General features: G+C 35.7%; 1 protein-coding gene across 1 annotated transcript; it reads left to right on the top strand.

Annotated features, from left to right (window-relative positions):
* Positions 1-908: 908 nt before the first annotated feature.
* Positions 909-2529, top strand: LOC126974311 (zinc finger protein 239-like). Its single transcript, XM_050821773.1, has 2 exons — positions 909-917; positions 1093-2529. Exons 1-2 carry the CDS (start codon positions 909-911, stop codon positions 2197-2199), a joined length of 1116 nt encoding a protein of 371 aa, XP_050677730.1. The 3' UTR covers positions 2200-2529.
* Positions 2530-17306: the final 14777 nt, after the last annotated feature.

Raw genomic sequence — 17306 nt, 5'->3', positions numbered from 1 at the left:
TGCCCTTCATTTCTAATTATGCTTTAAACATGAGGGTTTTTATTGTTGTTGTTTTCAATATAAAAAAAAATGTACCTAAAAGCACTTCGAAAGCAATATCTAATATTGTCTTGACTGACATGTTTTGGTCAAATTAGTACCATTCATCTCTTCGGGATGATCGCCCCACGGACGAGAAAAAAAGAAGGACACCGCGCCGTGATATTAGCAAGTGAAGCACCGTTATGCTAGTGTGTGTGCGGTTACGGGAGATACTAGTTACACAATTTTTCTCCGTCAAATAGTCATATATGGCTATAAATACTTTTATAGTATCGTTTTTACACTTTTACTTGACTGACTATTTACTATTTATTTAAGACAACAAAAGGTCCATCTATAAATGTTAGTGAAATAGTCTTAACCTATGTTAGGAAATACAATAATTAATTACATATATGTTAGTAACAAACTTATTCTATATTAGTTGATATAATAAACTTATAAACTAAAGCAGACATCCAGTGCGCTTTGAATGCGCTGTCCTGTCTGTCGGCTATCACCTTCAAAATAATATTGGGACTCCTCTCCAACCTATTTTTGACGGAGGCGATTCTTTTCCGTATGATTGCGGAAAAACCATCGACACGGTTGTCCACAAACATACCGGACGCGCTACAATACCGAGGCAGTCCCAACATTATCCTGAAGATGTTATTATATTGGACACGGAGAGCATTAATAGATTTTTGGGTATAGTCAACCCACAGACTGCACGTGTAAAAGCTCTGACAGAATGACTTGAATAGCGTGATCTTTACATCTTTTGTGCAACGTGCAAATCTGCGAGCCAACATATTCCCTCTAACCGCCAACGCTCTGCGCTCCCTATCAATGTCACAATTATCCTTCATGTCTGCTGTAACCACATGACCCAGGTATGTTAACTTGTGCACCCTCACCAGCTCTGCACCGTACAACCTCACTGGAGGTACATAGCCCGGAGAAATTCCGCCTGCCGTAAACTATGACTGAAATAATTTGTTGTACCTACTGTTGCGTGGCTAAGTTAAAGTAAGTCCTAGGTTGATGTCAGGCACAAAATAAAATTAGAAAAGTTTTATTAACCTCTGTTTAAAGTTGTACTCATCTTGTGCGTACATTACTTTTTTCATACATGAAACTTTGTATTTTACAGTGACACGAGATGAAGCTAGTAATGAGCTGCGTGATTATATTACCATAGAACTGAGCAACCCATGTGATAAGAGTGAAATAAAGTTAAATCAATCTGGTAATTTAAAGAGACCACAGAGAAGACATCCAGATAAGAAGTCTCATTCCAATAATATTAATGAAACAAAATCGTCTGATGTGTCTGGAAGTTCAAAGGGACAAAATACAGTTAATGCAGATGAAATATCTCACAGTAGTGCTAGCGAAAAAACGTCTAATCAATCCGGTGTTTTAAAGGGAAAGAAAAAAATACATAAAGGTGAAAGACCCCATTCTTGCGATGTTTGCGGTAAGAGTTTCAAACTATCTGGTGCTTTAAGGAAACATTATAGAATACATACTGGTGAAAGACCCTATTCATGCAATACTTGCGGTAAGAGATTTATCGAATCTGGTCATCTGAAGAAACATAACAAAACACATACTGGTGAAAATGCACGCACTGATAACAAACCCTATTCGTGCAATATGTGCGGTAAAATTTTCCGACACTCTTGTTCATTGAATAAACATTATAGAATACATACCGGTGAACGACCCTATTCATGCAATGTATGTGGTAAGACGTTTATTGAATCTAGTCATTTGACGTCACATAATAAATTACACACTGGTGAAAAAACACGTAGAAAAAAATCCGATGTCAAACCCTATTCCTGCAATTTATGTGATAAGAGGTTCTGCTCTGCTAGTGACTTGACAAAACATAATAGAACACATACCGGAGATAAACCCTTTTCATGCAACGTATGTGGTAAAAGTTTTACTGAAGTCGGCCGTTTGAATAAACATAATAGAATACATACAGGCGAAAAACCCTATTCATGCAATGTTTGCGGCAAGAGTTTTACTGAATCGGGTAATTTGAGGAAACATAATAGAGTACATACCGGTGAGAAACGATATTCTTGTAACAGTTGTCCACTTAGATTTCAGCATAGAAATACTTTCGTTAAACATTTAGAAACACATATGGATGGATAGTTAGTTTTTAGAGGAGAGTGGAAAATTCAGAGTCAGGTTAAGATCTGTTTATATGTTTGTCACCAATCGCCTGTGGTACTTGTTGTTTAACTTGTAAGTTAGATCATAGATTACTTATATTTTTTAAATATTAATTAGTTAAGCAATCATCAAGGTTACATAATTATTTAGTACTCAAATGTCTTTTAAGACGTAAACGATTTTGATATGTTCATCAACTTAGTTAATAAACTGTAATACCAGAACTGATCCCATATTTCGTTTGTACAAACTTCAATCTCACTATCTCTTATTTTTAATATTTTATAATAAATACTTATTCTATTAGAATTTTTGTTTAACTGACTTATAATTTCAAAGGTAAAGGTAAGACCTCGTAAAAGTTAAGTTTGCATATCCCTTTTTGCTGTAGGTAATTAATTTTTCATGTATTTGTACCGAGAGCTGGGAGCACCACAAGAGTTACAAAAGTTATTAACCCTTTAACCGCCCAACTTCACATCAGTACATTAAAAAAAACCAAATTTGTAGCATTTAGTATATGCGCATACTCTGTACCTAAACAACCTGTATTGAAAGAAGTAGGTAGAATGTACCTTATGGCATTTATTTTATTTAATCTAATTTAGTAGGTAATTTATGTTTATAAAATTCCGCGAACAACGCTACTACAAATAGTTTTATGTATAGTAAATGAATATGTACACACAAAAGAAAGAAAAAAATTAATATTAAATGAAATAATCGCCTGTGACGTTAGATGAACTCGCAAAGAGCACTCTCTATAGTATAAAAGATCACAAATATTATGCGGTACGTGTGTTGAACGCACGATTGTCGAGGACATATACGACATCGTAAGCAGTGGTGCGGGAAACACACAGCGCGAACAATTGCCGCCCTGCAATGAGTTCCCTTTCTGAGGTTAGCGGTGAATGTGTTAAATACTTATTTAACTTACTTAATTCCTGCTTCAATGGAAATGCCCAATACAGTGGTACTTATGCGTCACTGGAACTCAAATAAAGGCATGATGCGGACACTTATAGACCGGGTGTACCAGACAACCTCGAAATTAATCATGTCTATCTATTTCTCATAAACATATCTCTATAAACATGATTATATATCATGTTTATATATTTTAGCATTAAAGTTCTGCAGTTGCAGGAAATAAATCTAAAATTTTTGTAGAATTTTAAGCCCGCTTTGTAATGCAATGTACAGTACCAACATCATGAGTCAATGCCACTTGTACAATATTTCTAATGCTTTAAATATTTGGGCTTTTTGTTTTTTTTTTCATAAGTTATGGGACTATTAATAAAGATAAAAACCTATTAAAAAATGGATTGCATTGCATTTTTCTTCTAAAAAATCTGCGAACTGTATAATGTTTCTAATGTTGTTGCGGTGAAATATATTTCTGCTTTTTGTTTTTTATAATTTAAGGGAACTATTAATAAAGATAAAGAAACTGTTAAAAAATGAATTGCATTGCATTTTTATTCTAAAGAATCTGACACTTGTACAACGTTTCTAATGCTGTTGCGGCGAAATAAATTTCTGCTTTTTGTTATTTATAAATTAAAGGGACGATTAATAAAGATAAAAAAAAACTATTAAAAATGGATTGCATTGCATTTTTTTCATAGCCAAGTGTACAGTGTTTCTAATGTTGTTGCGGCGAAATAAATTTCTGCTTTTTTTTATAATTTAAGAGAGTATCAAAAAATGGATAGCATTGCTGCATTTTTATTGTAAAAAAATCTGCAATTATTTTTTTCGAAACTTTCCGTGCAATCGTCCAATATATTCAGAATCATGGTCCAATTGCAATCCCCCACTCTTAGGATCATCAATAGGAGGCAAGGGCGAAGCCTTTTTCAGCTTTAAGCCGCAGGTCCGTGCATGGTCGACTCGACGAAGATCCAGTCTTCTACTGTATTTATTACGGGGAGTGTACCGAATAGCTGTTTGACCAAATCCGAGTCAGGGCTTGTCATCCTCACTTAAGCGGCACTGTTCATGGCATCGTGGGGCGGGTCGTTATCTTATCTAAGCTACGTGCGACGAAAACGATGACTGGTCCACGCGCCAGGCACGTAAATGGGGGCTGCTTGTGATTCCTGTTCGGTCCTGTCTTCGGGATCTTTATTTTTATATTGATGATATACCATTTTAAGTTTTTTGTTTAAAAAATATAATTGCTCGCATACTACCTACCTTTATTTATTAACAGTGTATGCGAATTGATACATGTACTGTATTCGTAACTCGTTTGAGTTACTTTTTTAAGATTGATCTCTTCGTTTTCTATTTTTAGCTTACACGAGTAAGTCAAGAAGTTTGAGTAATTTTGGTGCATCACTTTACATAATTTATATAAAATATAATTTAAAATGATGAAACTATAAATGATGTAAGAATATTTTGTTAGATTAAGATATTTTGAAACGTCGAAACAGCCTTATTGTATTTCGGTTTTGAAGTCATGAAAGTACTGGGCTTATGAAACTTTACATCTAAATAGGTCTCAAAGGTACTGGGTTGATGAGACTTTATATCTAAATAGGTCTCAAAGGTGCTAGGCTAATGAAACTTTACATCTAAATAGGTCTCAAAGTGACAAGCGCAACTGCGATGCCGCTCAGTATAATTATTCTCCGCGAAATATTAATATATAATATAATATTAATATAATTCTTTATTGCAGGCATACAATCCCATACACAATATTGAGTCGTACAAATAAAATAATATACAAATTCAATACAAATAGTATACGTACAAATGAAATAGTATACAATACAATACAATTACAAATTTATTTTCATTAATTATTTATCTCAGTCAGTTAAAAACAAAAAGAAAACAGCTTTGTCTCCAAAGCTATTTTCTTCCCGATGTGTCGAGAGCCAATGGGCTATCATTGGACTACGCAGTTCCTGGCCCACCACCTGGAGGATGCTGTTACACGAGCTACGCAATCTTTCCCAGAAGGAAGATATACGAGCTCTGATGACAGCAAAGAAATCGGGCATTCCCGCCTCGGCAAACATGCCCGACGCGCTGCAGTACCGCGGTAACTTCATAAGAATGCGATATGCATCATTATATTGCACCCTTATGGTGCTGAAGGACGCCCTCTTGTATCGGTACCATAACTGGCAGGTATAGAAACACTGGCAGTATGCCCTGAAGAGGGTGCCCTTCACTTCATCACTGCATTTAGCAAATCTGCGCGCGAGCATGTTGCACCGAACCGACAATGACCGCCTTTCCCGCTCCATGTCGAGATCGTCCTTGCGATCGTCAGTGACAATGTGTCCAAGGTATTTGAACTGCTCAACAACCCGAACCTCTGTTCCATTCAAATACACTTCGGGAACTCTCTCCGGACCCTTTTCCGCTTTGAAAACAAGCATTTTCGTCTTCGTGACATTGTACTTCAGTCCGTGAGAGTTGACATAACTCTCACAGACTGACAATAACTTTCTGAGTCCTTTGATCGACGGGCTAAGGAGCACCATATCGTCCGCATAGCTCAGGTTGTTAAAGCAAACACCATCGATATGGCAGCCGACTTCAGTGCTCCTCAGCCCGCCTATCAGGTCGTTAACGTACACGTTAAAAAGGTCCGGAGAGGTTAGTCCACCCTGACGAACCCCGCATTCTGACCTATAGGCATCAGAGGTCGTGTCGCCCCACCTCACATGATTCGTTTGTCCCCCGTACCAGTATCTCATCACCTCTACCACTGATTCAGGAACACCTGAGGCGCGCAATTTGCTCCAGAGGATTTCATAATTCACTAGATCAAAAGCGCGGCTCAGATCCAGAAAGCAAGCATAAACAGACGTGTTACGGCTCACATAATAGTCAACTGTGTGCTTGAGGCTGACGATGGCTGAGTCTGTTGAGACGCCGGGACGGAATCCAAACTGTGCCTCATCTATACACACTTTCTGCAGTAGTTCGGGCTGCAACAGCCGCTCAAACAACTTGCCCACTACGGTGCCCAGAGAAATAGGCCTATAGTTGTTAGACGAGCCCAAGTCTCCTGTTTTGCACTTAACGATTGGCACAACAACTGTTTTCATGAGAGGATTAGGTAGGTATGCATGCTTCACACATAAATTGTAAAGCACACATAGCTTAGACCACAGGACCTCACCCACATATAGAATGTGCTCTATACTAAGATCGTCATGGCCTGGAGACTTGCCCCGCTTCATTCCTCGAATTGCCTTGGCTACATCGTCGACTGTGAACTGTACTACAGGTTTCGCAGGAACAACAGGGAAAGTTACCATCTCCGGGCTTTGTGCTGGCATCGAGTGAATTTTGAACTTCGAGGCGAATAGTTCTGCTATTTCTCTGGGCTTCTGCAAGCCATCCACAAATACAGGTAGACTATGTTTGTGTTGCAATTTTTTTGTTGCATTCCAAAAATTTGGGATTTTTTTTTCTCTTCTATACATAGCCAAAATGTCCATCTTAATCATTTCCTCATTACGAACACACCATTTCACTTTATTTTTAAATACCTTTCTACTATCTACCATCCTTTCATATATGTCGCCCGTGGACGGCCTGCCAGTCACGAACCAGCATTCATAAGAAAGCCGAGCCGCTTGATGACTTCCCTTGACATGGAGGTTCCATCCGGTTACAGGCTTCCGATTTTTATTTATAGGGCGCACATCTGAACATTTTACGGCACCTACTTGTAAAACGTTAATAATCCTATCGTAATATTCGTCAATACTTTTAAAACAGTCGTCGCTATTGCTACTTACACAACTACTACACTCATTTATACAATTTACACATTCATTCATACTCACCCTCTCAAGTTCACACTTACAATATTCGTAATAACTATCTATTTGACTAACATTTCTATTCCCCCAACGTATCTTATAATTATTAGCGGGCAGTGCCCGGCTCTCGACTGATTTTATACTAAAACAGGGATCAATCTTACACTCCACGCACAGTGGTAGGTGGTCTGATGTGTACACACCGTACATAACACTGACAGACACAATAGTGTCACGCGCCGCCTGAGTCGTCACGCAATGGTCCAACCACCTACGAGAACCGTGCGCGTCACTGACAAATGTATGTGTGTCTGAGTATATACCTAACACGTCAATGTCCGCACATAAAAGTTCTTGCTCATCACAAAAAGTCAATAATTGATATCCAAACTTGGCACTAGGGTGGGCATTATAATCACCTAAAATATAAACTAGTGGAATGTCATTTTCCTCAATGATGGCACTCATCTGCGCCAAACAATCTGTAAATTCGGGAACGTTGTCTTGCTTATCAGTTCGTACGTACACACTAAATACCATAAATGACTGCGCCATTGACCACTCGAATAGCTATCATCCTATCACTAGAGCAGTTCACAATAGAAACATTAGGAAACTTGGACTTTCTCCAGAGCAGCGCGAGTCCGCCGTAGGGCGGGCCCCTCACGACCCCCGCAGAGAGGTCTACCGAGGACCTAGCCATGCAACTAAAATCTTTATCAATGGTATCCAACATTCCAAGGTCATGTGGCAAGAGCCAGGTCTCCTGTAGGGCGACTAGATCCGCTTCTCCACACAAATCCCGTATGTGTTGCATCGACGTCTTGATATTTTTACAATTAAAGGTAATCATTTTTATCGTGATGGGTGTATTATTCATATTAATTAGTTTTAATTACGTTACGTTATATTACATTATATATATATATATATATAGTACTTACAATCAGGTTTTTTGTTGGCTTATTTTTTCATTAGGATTTGAAAGTACATATTGAAGATTACAGTAAATTTCGAATACGCGTTTCCGCATGGCTCTCACGCAGCAACAGATCTCAAAATACAGTAAAGTAAGTTTCAGTGAGTAACACCTTTTAAAGAAATAGCTACTTTAGGTGTTCCCTAATAAGATTCAGTTTTCTCATAATCCATTGATAAATTATTAGTAAATGCACAGTGAACACTTCGATCTACTCATACTTGCCTATTGGGTACCTACACATCGCTGACGCACGACTACTGTACATTCAAAAGAAAACTTCGGAATAGGTAGAACCGATTTAATACACCTGGGACTTCCGCGTACACACAGATTATTATTTTCATTTTGTATTCTATTTATAATTTAATACTACTATTCGCACATTTTAAAATTTTCACTGTAATAAAATAATTAATAATAAGAAATTGTAGGCTAAATTATTATTAGCCCATATCAATATGATGTTGTTATTGAATATTGCTAAATATGGCTGTATGGGGTCGAACCCTTTGCCTGTCCTAATAATGAGCGAAGACACCAAAAACAAATTAGCGAATGTCGCAAATGTCAGAAAATTTCTAAAAACTTATATATTATTTATTGCAAATGTAGTAATAAATAAACAAATTATACACCTGGAGATTATTAAAAATTATTACTGAACAATTTGAAATATTAAAAAATTCTTTCGTTTGACTTATTTAGCGTTACTTCTGTCAGAAAAATTCTGAGTTACCAACAAGTCGCGCCTAAAGAAGTTTTACTTCAATAATTATGTTCATTTAAGAACGAATCTATCAGTATGCGCTATTACGGCTAATATGCACGATATATATTTACTGCGATACATAATGCTACGAAGGTTTTTACGCTAAAGGTTAGATATTAGACGTTTAATTTAATTATTGATGTTATTTATTGTAGGTTCAGTTACACATAAACACACTACACTATAATAGATTATATACATATATTATATACACACTAATGACTTGATGTCCTTGGCGATTTCAATGTCTCTGCGGTTGAGTAGTACTGTAAATTTTCACAATTGACATTGCGATATCATAATGCAACAAACCATAGAGTCGCCGAACTAGAGTAATACAACAGCTTATTACAGAAACATAATTTTCAAAGTCGTACGCGCAAACGCCGAGGATTTATCAACAGAGTCGGTAACGTCGCAAATAGTTAATTCGGCATCCTTGATAAACGCTGAGCTAAACCGTATCAAAGTGAAATACTTAAATTTAAAATCACTTAGGCTGGGTTGGTTCAAACTTGAGCAATAACAAACATTTTCGAGTACCGGTTAAGCAAAAAATGTATTGCACCATTTGACAACTGTTAGATGACGTCATAATTGTTAACCGTAATTACCCGTTACCGTCCATCTTTGACAAAAAATAAATACTTAAATAGCGACCTGTCAAAAGTTTCAAATAAATGTTCGATATTTCACTTTTTAACTTTAATTAGCCAAGGATGTTACAACACATTCCGCAGTCTATGTTAAAGTCAGCTTTACTGTTAACCTTAAATTTGACTTAAACCTTAACTATAACAGCTAATATGATACAACCCATCCTTACTGTCGCTATGGAAGCAAAACAAAATAATCAATTGAAGTTGAAAATAACTTTTTATTACGCATAGAAACATCTATGACTGTCTTAGATAACGCAACCACCGAAATTGTTGTTGCAAGATAAACAGTTACCCAATGAGTTTATGTTATTAAGCATCATAGCAAACAACATATACATATTTACAAATTAAATTTGTAACCAAAATTTATGAACGATAAGGGACTCGAAACCACGACCTCTCGGGTTCCACCCGAGCGCTCTTTAACTGAGCCCACCGAAGTTCGAATACGCATGGAAATTTTATGTTGTTCAACTCTTGAATAAATTATTTATAGGGACATCAATTATAAAAAATTGTTAACACATTTTAATTTAATGAATATTCAAGAATATTAATTAGACACAATAACAAAACTACACCATTTCAATTTCCATCTTTTGAATTCATCTCAATTTCGTAGCGAATTTAATTTCATTTGCAGAGTTCAAAACATTTCTCATTGCCACTTAGCCACAATCTCTTTTTATATGATATTTAAAGAATACTCAGAGTAAAAGCTCGCATGAACACGACTTTTTTTTCATTTCTGACTTCAAATTCCTCAGTCAACAGAGAGAGTTACACAAAATGTATCCAGTCCCTCTGCAAATGAATAACTCATTCATAGTGTAACGCCGATGGCAGATTATCTGGCACTACAATACGATACTAGATTAGTGTAAGAGAAACCAGTACTAATGTATGCAAGATGTCGTGTGAATGATCTTTTTATATATTATAATGGTTCCATATAATGCTACCATATTCGATATGACTGTACAATAGATCGTTATAGAATTGTTTTCGTTTTGGAGCCAAAACAATTTGAATTTCGCTTTAGTTTTCGGTTATTAAAAATTTAAGTTCCCTGAGTTAAAAACTTGTGTTTTAGACTTAGACATCTTTGTATGATAGCTTTTGTCAAGTTATAAACGTGGCTAAATTGGTATTTTGTGTATGTGTGTCAATTTGACTGAATATTGCGTGTAACGTAGAGCAGCTCGAATTGTCGTGGACGTCGCTTCATTGTGAGTCTTCTACCGCATTTATCACGGGGAGTGTTCCGAAGAGCTGTTTAACCTGATTCCTGCCGCCGAATTCCACCTTCGCACGACACGCCACAAGTTAGGATTTCATCCCCACCATCTGGATGTGTGCCGGTCCTCCACAGTGCGGTTTTCAAGGAGCTTTCTCCCTCGTACTACAAAGCTGTGGAATGAGCTTCCTTGTGCGGTGTTTCCGGGACGATACGACATGGGTACCTTCAAAAAAAGCGCGTACACCTTCCTTAAAGGCCGGCAACGCTCTTGTGATGCCTCTGGTGTTGCAAGAGAAAGTGGGCGGCGGTGATCACTTAACACCAGGTGACCCGTACGCTCGTTTGTCCTCCTATTCAAAGACACCCAACCACTCACTGATTGACGTTGTAGTTTTAGTATCTCAACAGTTGCATCAGATATAAATGACGCTTGTGACCCTTGGTCTAACAAGGCCCTAATAATATGTTTACAACCATTCTTACTAGTAACTAACACTTTAGCAGTAGCTAATAACACAGTATTCGTTTGTATATGTTCACTTGAAAAATTGGATACAATATTATGTGCGTCATTAGACAGGGGAGTAGATTTACTTACCGATGCTTCACGAACGGTACCTGTAGCCATGTATGTCCCCTCGTTAGACTTCTCAGCAGTTTGCAATCGCTCAAAGTGCAGAAGCGAGTGATGCCGACGTCCACACCTTTTGCAGCACGCTGACTGTCGACATTTGTTCACTGAGTGTGATGGCGCAAGGCAGTTAAAGAAGAGCTTATTCTTTTTCACACTCTCCTGTCTCTCTGTCGTAGACATATCGGCGAATGTTTTGCAATGGTAGATGTAATGATCGCTTCCACATAATATACATTTAACTTCACGCTCTTTTCCATCCTTTGTAACATTCGCGTGAAAAGCCTTAGGTTTAGGTACCGGTTTCGAATGCGACATTTTTGTCTCATCTCTAAAGATCTGAATCTAGATTCTAGAAAATTTCTCAAATCTTGCCATGTGGGAAGATCGCTTTTGCTTACACTCACTTGTTGTTCCCACAGCTTCAGTGATTCTGGATCCAGCTTGGACACGACTAGATAGTTTATAATCAAATCCCATTTATCGATCTCCACGTCTAAGTTCTTTAAAGCCTTTAAACACGTCGAAGTAGTGTCTACCCGATGTTTTATACTACTTGCCGACTCAGCATGTAAAGATTTTTGTGTGAAAAGAACTCTCAAAATAGCGTTGCAATTATATCTCTTGTTGTTATAGCGTTGTACTCCTATCCAAGCGTCACCGTAGTTTGCATCCGTCGTAGTGTAATTGCGAAGTATCATTTCTGGTTCATCTGTAATATTACTTTTTAAATAATGCAGCTTCTGTACTGGAGACAGTCTCGTATTCTTATGAATGAGAGAAGTAAAATGTCTGCCACTCCTCATACTTCCCGCTGAAAGTGGGTATTTTTATTTGTGGCAATTTAATTTCGTAATTGTCCTAGTAGGTGGAAAATGAACCTTCAGAAGTAGGCGTTGAACCTTGTCGTGCTGCATCTAGAAAGGGCTGCACAGCCTCTTTCAAATCCGATTTATATTGCACATACAATTCTTGAAACACCTCGTATGTCCTCTCCTTAAAGTACGAATGTTTTCTTTGCTCGTCACTGGTAATACTTAAAATAATACCTTTGTGTTCTTCTTTAAAGTGAGTCCAAAGTTCATCCAAAATTTCTAGCCTCGTTTCCAAGTAAGGTATTTTAATTATATCTTTCGGTGTATTTTTGTAATTCTTCGCTGCATTCTTTAAGCTTTCAAATAGTTCAACTTGGTAAACCAGAAGTTCCTCCATAGTATTATTCATAAGAAAAACTTCACACACTATAAAACTCGAAATTTAACGTTAAAGTTTAACACGTGGCCACAAATAATACCGTATAATATGTTGCACTTTGTTTACTATTAACTAGCACTTATAGTTTATTTTTACTCGTATCCGATCACACACTGAATATTATAAGCACTTAGTTAATGTTCTTGTTTTGTATCGTAATAGAGTCACAGGGTTTCTAATTCAAAATAGGATGTGACATCACTTATTGAAAGTCAAAAAAATTACCACCCATTCCAAAATGAATGCCTCAGACCTGAGAAGAATGGGCCTAACAAACTCAGCGGGATTTTTTTTTCATCGAAAAAATATGTTTACAAAGTAATATTGTACAATTAAACTTATTATTTGATAGCCTGAGGGCGGTCACTCCATTCCCAATCTGTGGTATCATTAAGAAAGTCATTTATGTTATAGTACCCTTTACCACACAAACGTTTTTTAACAATTCGTTTGAATAACGCAAAACTTTTGTTTTGAACATTTTCTGGGATCTTGTTGTAAAAGCATATACATCGCCCCACAAAAGACTTACTAACTCGACTAAGCCGAGTAGTAGGCATCATCAGTTTATGTCTGTTCCTGGTGTTAACATTATGGTTATGACAGTTTCTGGCAAATTCACTTATGTGCCTATGAACATACATTACATTATCAAGAATATATTGAGAAGCAACAGTCAAGATGTTAATTTCTTTGAATTTTGCTCTCAATGATTCTCTAGGACCTAGGTTATAAATAGCGCGAATAGACCTCTTCTGCAGCACAAATATTGTATTAATATCGGCAGCGTTGCCCTAATATTGCAATAAAAACTTGTAAGAATCCTTATCGCTGTCATTTTGTTCTCGCAATCCGTTAATCCGACGCAGGTAGACGACAAGATGCGGCTCGAAATAGGACCATATGATTACAGGGATAAGGTTGTTTATTGCTTGTATGGATTATAGCACAGTAAAACGACGTGTTGACACTGAGAATTTATTCGTGACAAACTTTTAATGATGAATGCTAGAGGACTGTAACTTTCAGAATATTTATTATCACAAAAAGAATACAAATTCACTTACTGAGATACTTAAACTAACATGATACACATATTGAGCGGCTATAATATACTATACATAATTTAAGTCGTTATATTTAAAGTTACAATATTTACACAGAGTTACATTAAATAATAATTAGGTAAATACATTAATAACGAAATAGGTGGGTAACGTATAAAATAAATATTTACAGTAATGAATGAAATACCTACACTATTTTATTATTTGTTATAATGACAGCTATGAGGGTATTTGTTTATTAAGGTCTCGTTCATAGTCATAGCCGGAAGCGGTCTAACAAAATAAGTAATGAGAAATCCTTCAAAATGTGGTGTTTTAACGTTTTTTTTAAAAACATTTAATGATTGTAATTCTTTAATATCTTTTGGTAGGTTGTTATAGGTACAATTTCGCCCGTTTGTACATTATATTTCTGTTCCATATTTTGTTCTAGGTTTTATTAAGCAAATATTGAGGGCTTGTCTTGTTAGAATTATTTTCTTATTTAGTTAGAATATTTTCCAAGACGTAGGATTTTCTTGTCATTTGGTATATAATCAGGGCAAATACATTTTAAGATTTCGTCTACCTTAGAACTATCGACCTCTTGTCTTGCTTTCCGGCTTTCCAGGTTCTGTTCGGGGATACCAAATATTACTACATTTTTACTTCACTCTACACGTACTTGAATTTCCGTTATTACATCGTTATAAGAACTTACTACTTGAGATTGCAATAGTAATTTTGTTTGAAAGCACGTCTTTATTTCTGAGATTTCAGTTTGTAGTTCAGATTTTTTTCTTCGTTGATCTAAACCGTATTTTTTCATGTTACCTTTTCCGATTTTAATTTCTTTTTTTCAGTGAATAAGTGTTCCGCTGTGGTTTTGATGTTCTGTAACTGTTCTCGGATGGAGGTTGTATTCTCACTTATTGTAGTGATACTCTCGTTATGACGTCTGCTAGATTATTTTAGTATATCTAGAACTTCTATCTTAAATGTGTTGAGTTGGCTAAAAAAGTCATTATCAGGTGCTTTTCTTTTTCGCAAAGAGACATTTCTTGATACCGGTTCAACTACGTCTAATAGAAGCTTAGACAGATCAGGTTGGGAACTGCTGTTATTTCCCGTTGATATCATCTTCTCTGATAACTTTTTAGTAGGAGAGTTAGAGACACTTATCACGAGAGAGAGATTTTTTTTGATAAGTTTTTTATCGCCCCGCTTATCACGTTTTACATGAAAATGGCTTTTCATCGGTATGTACCCCGTTATGTGCTTTTAAACCACTAGATCTATTGTAACTCTTACCACAGATGTTGCATGAATAAGGTTTTTCTCCAGTGTGTATTCGATTGTGTAATTTCAAACAACCAGCTTGGTTGAAACTCTTGCCACATATATTACATGAATATTCCATTGCATGGGTATGTATTTTCTTATGTGTCCTTAAATTACTGGAGTTACTGAAACTCTTACAACACACATCGCATGTATAATGCTTTACATCTGTATGTGTTTTGCAATGTATAATCAATTGAACCAATTCGTCAAAACTGTCACCACAGACATTACATAAATAGGGTTTGTTAACAGTATGAATAGCTTCATGTCTCTTCAAATCACCAGATTGGTTGAAAGTCTTGTCACATACATTGCATGAATATGGTGTTTCACCGGTATGTATTATTTTATGTTTATTTAAATGATGAGAGTTTTTGAAACTTCTACCACTAACATTACTGGAGAGAGACTTTGAGCCTTTAGATTGATTGGAAGTTGTTCCTTTAATATTGCTGTAATCAAACTGTTTTGGATGTATTTTATTAATTCTCTTCAAGTCGCTCGATTGAGTGAGAACTGTTCCACTATTTCTCCTTTCATTACACTTTATATCTGGATATGTTTTCTCAAGCCGGTTCAAATCACAGTTAATTCCACTTTTATTACTCATGTAAGTCATCTTCGCTTCAACATACCGCTCATTACTATCCTCTATTCGTTTAACTGTAAAGTACCAAATGGAATATGTAAAAAAAACTTTTTAATAAAAGTTATAATTTATGGTGTTATTACAAATAATTTAAAGATGGCTTGGACATGTGTTTTACACAGTGATCTAACAATAATGACGTCTACAATACAGTTGAATTTTTCTATTACAAAACAGTGTTTAGCTTGTTTTTAACTAAAAAGTCGTTAAGCACAACATAAACTGAAGTGTACAGAAACAAATATACCACAAGAAAGGTAATTTAACAGACTATAAAAATGAAAATATTTAATTTTAAAACTTTATCTGTGTAAAATACGACAAGGCGTCAAAATGCGGTCTGCCGTAAAAATTATCTGTAGCAGTCGATTTAAAAATACTTTTTTGTATTATCTATGATGTTTTAGTAACTATTCTATTACGAATTAGTAACTTTGAAGTGTGTTTTAGTTATAAAAAATTACTACATTCATTAGTAATAATCGAAATGTAATCTGTAGGTAAATCTAAAAAAATCATAAAAAATGCATGACAGCCCTACTTTAAACGAAATTTGTTTAAATTACGCAGTATCTATTGTTTATGTAATCTAACAAAGCGCTAGTTTGTTTAATAACAAAAGCATTGACGTTCGTTTTTATAAACAAGCTGAAACACTTCAAAAGCAATAAATTGTATTGTGTAACCCGAGCCCGTTGAACTTGGCGACGGAACGCAATTTTTTCAGCTGTAATCTATCTGTAATCATTTAATGTAAATATTCCATAATATGAATAAGATCTTTACGCACACACACCTCATACAAGCTTCGACTCGTGTTAAAATATACCTAAGCAATGTCTAAAGATCACTGAATGCTAGACAACAGAAAGACAACGATTTGTAATAGAACTTTTTTAGAAAAAAAAGTGTGTGTACTTATAATAATAATAATAATATTGACACACTTTTTACACAAATTATCTTGCCCCAAATTAAGCATATATAGCCTGTGTTATGGGTTGCAAGACAACGATATATTTAATACAATATATTTACTAAAACATACACAAATACATATAAACATACATAAATACATTTAAACATCCATATTCATCATATAAATGCTTGCACCTACCGGGATTCGAACCCGGGACCTCTAGCTTAGTAGGTAGGATCGCTAACCACTCGGCTCTACAGGTCATCTTACACTTATGTACACGCGTTAGAAGTTATACTTTGGCATATGGAAAAAAAAATAACTAAAATGTAGTAGTGATTAACCATAAATATTAAAATATATTGATGTAGGCGTTACTTTGCGGAAATCCATAATTATACAAATGATTTGAGTTTTCTTTAGTGTTAATTCCGCCAATATTTGTGTTTAAACAATTCGACACGTGTTTCACCTCTACACGAGGCATCCTCAGGACGTGTTGTCTCGCCTCTGTATAGTATTAAAATTAATCAAAAAGATTTTATTAAAAAAAAAGGTTTTATTAACGTAAAAATATGACAACATAGTAAAAATATACAATCATTAATCATTAAGGCAATGAATTAAATATATTAATAAATATTTCAAATAAACTATTTTATATTCGTAGACTTAGTGATTCAGTCACTACGAGAGGCACGTGAGTAACGAGAGGTTTGTGGTAGCTAAAATATTATATAAATGGTCTCGTTGAAACTACAGTTTCAGAAACATAAGTATCTTGT

This window comes from Leptidea sinapis, chromosome 2 (assembly GCF_905404315.1).
Source record: "Leptidea sinapis chromosome 2, ilLepSina1.1, whole genome shotgun sequence".
NCBI lineage: Eukaryota > Metazoa > Arthropoda > Insecta > Lepidoptera > Pieridae > Leptidea > Leptidea sinapis.
The sequence above is the reverse complement of the archived record's forward strand: the minus strand, read 5'-3'. Positions and strand labels throughout refer to the sequence as shown.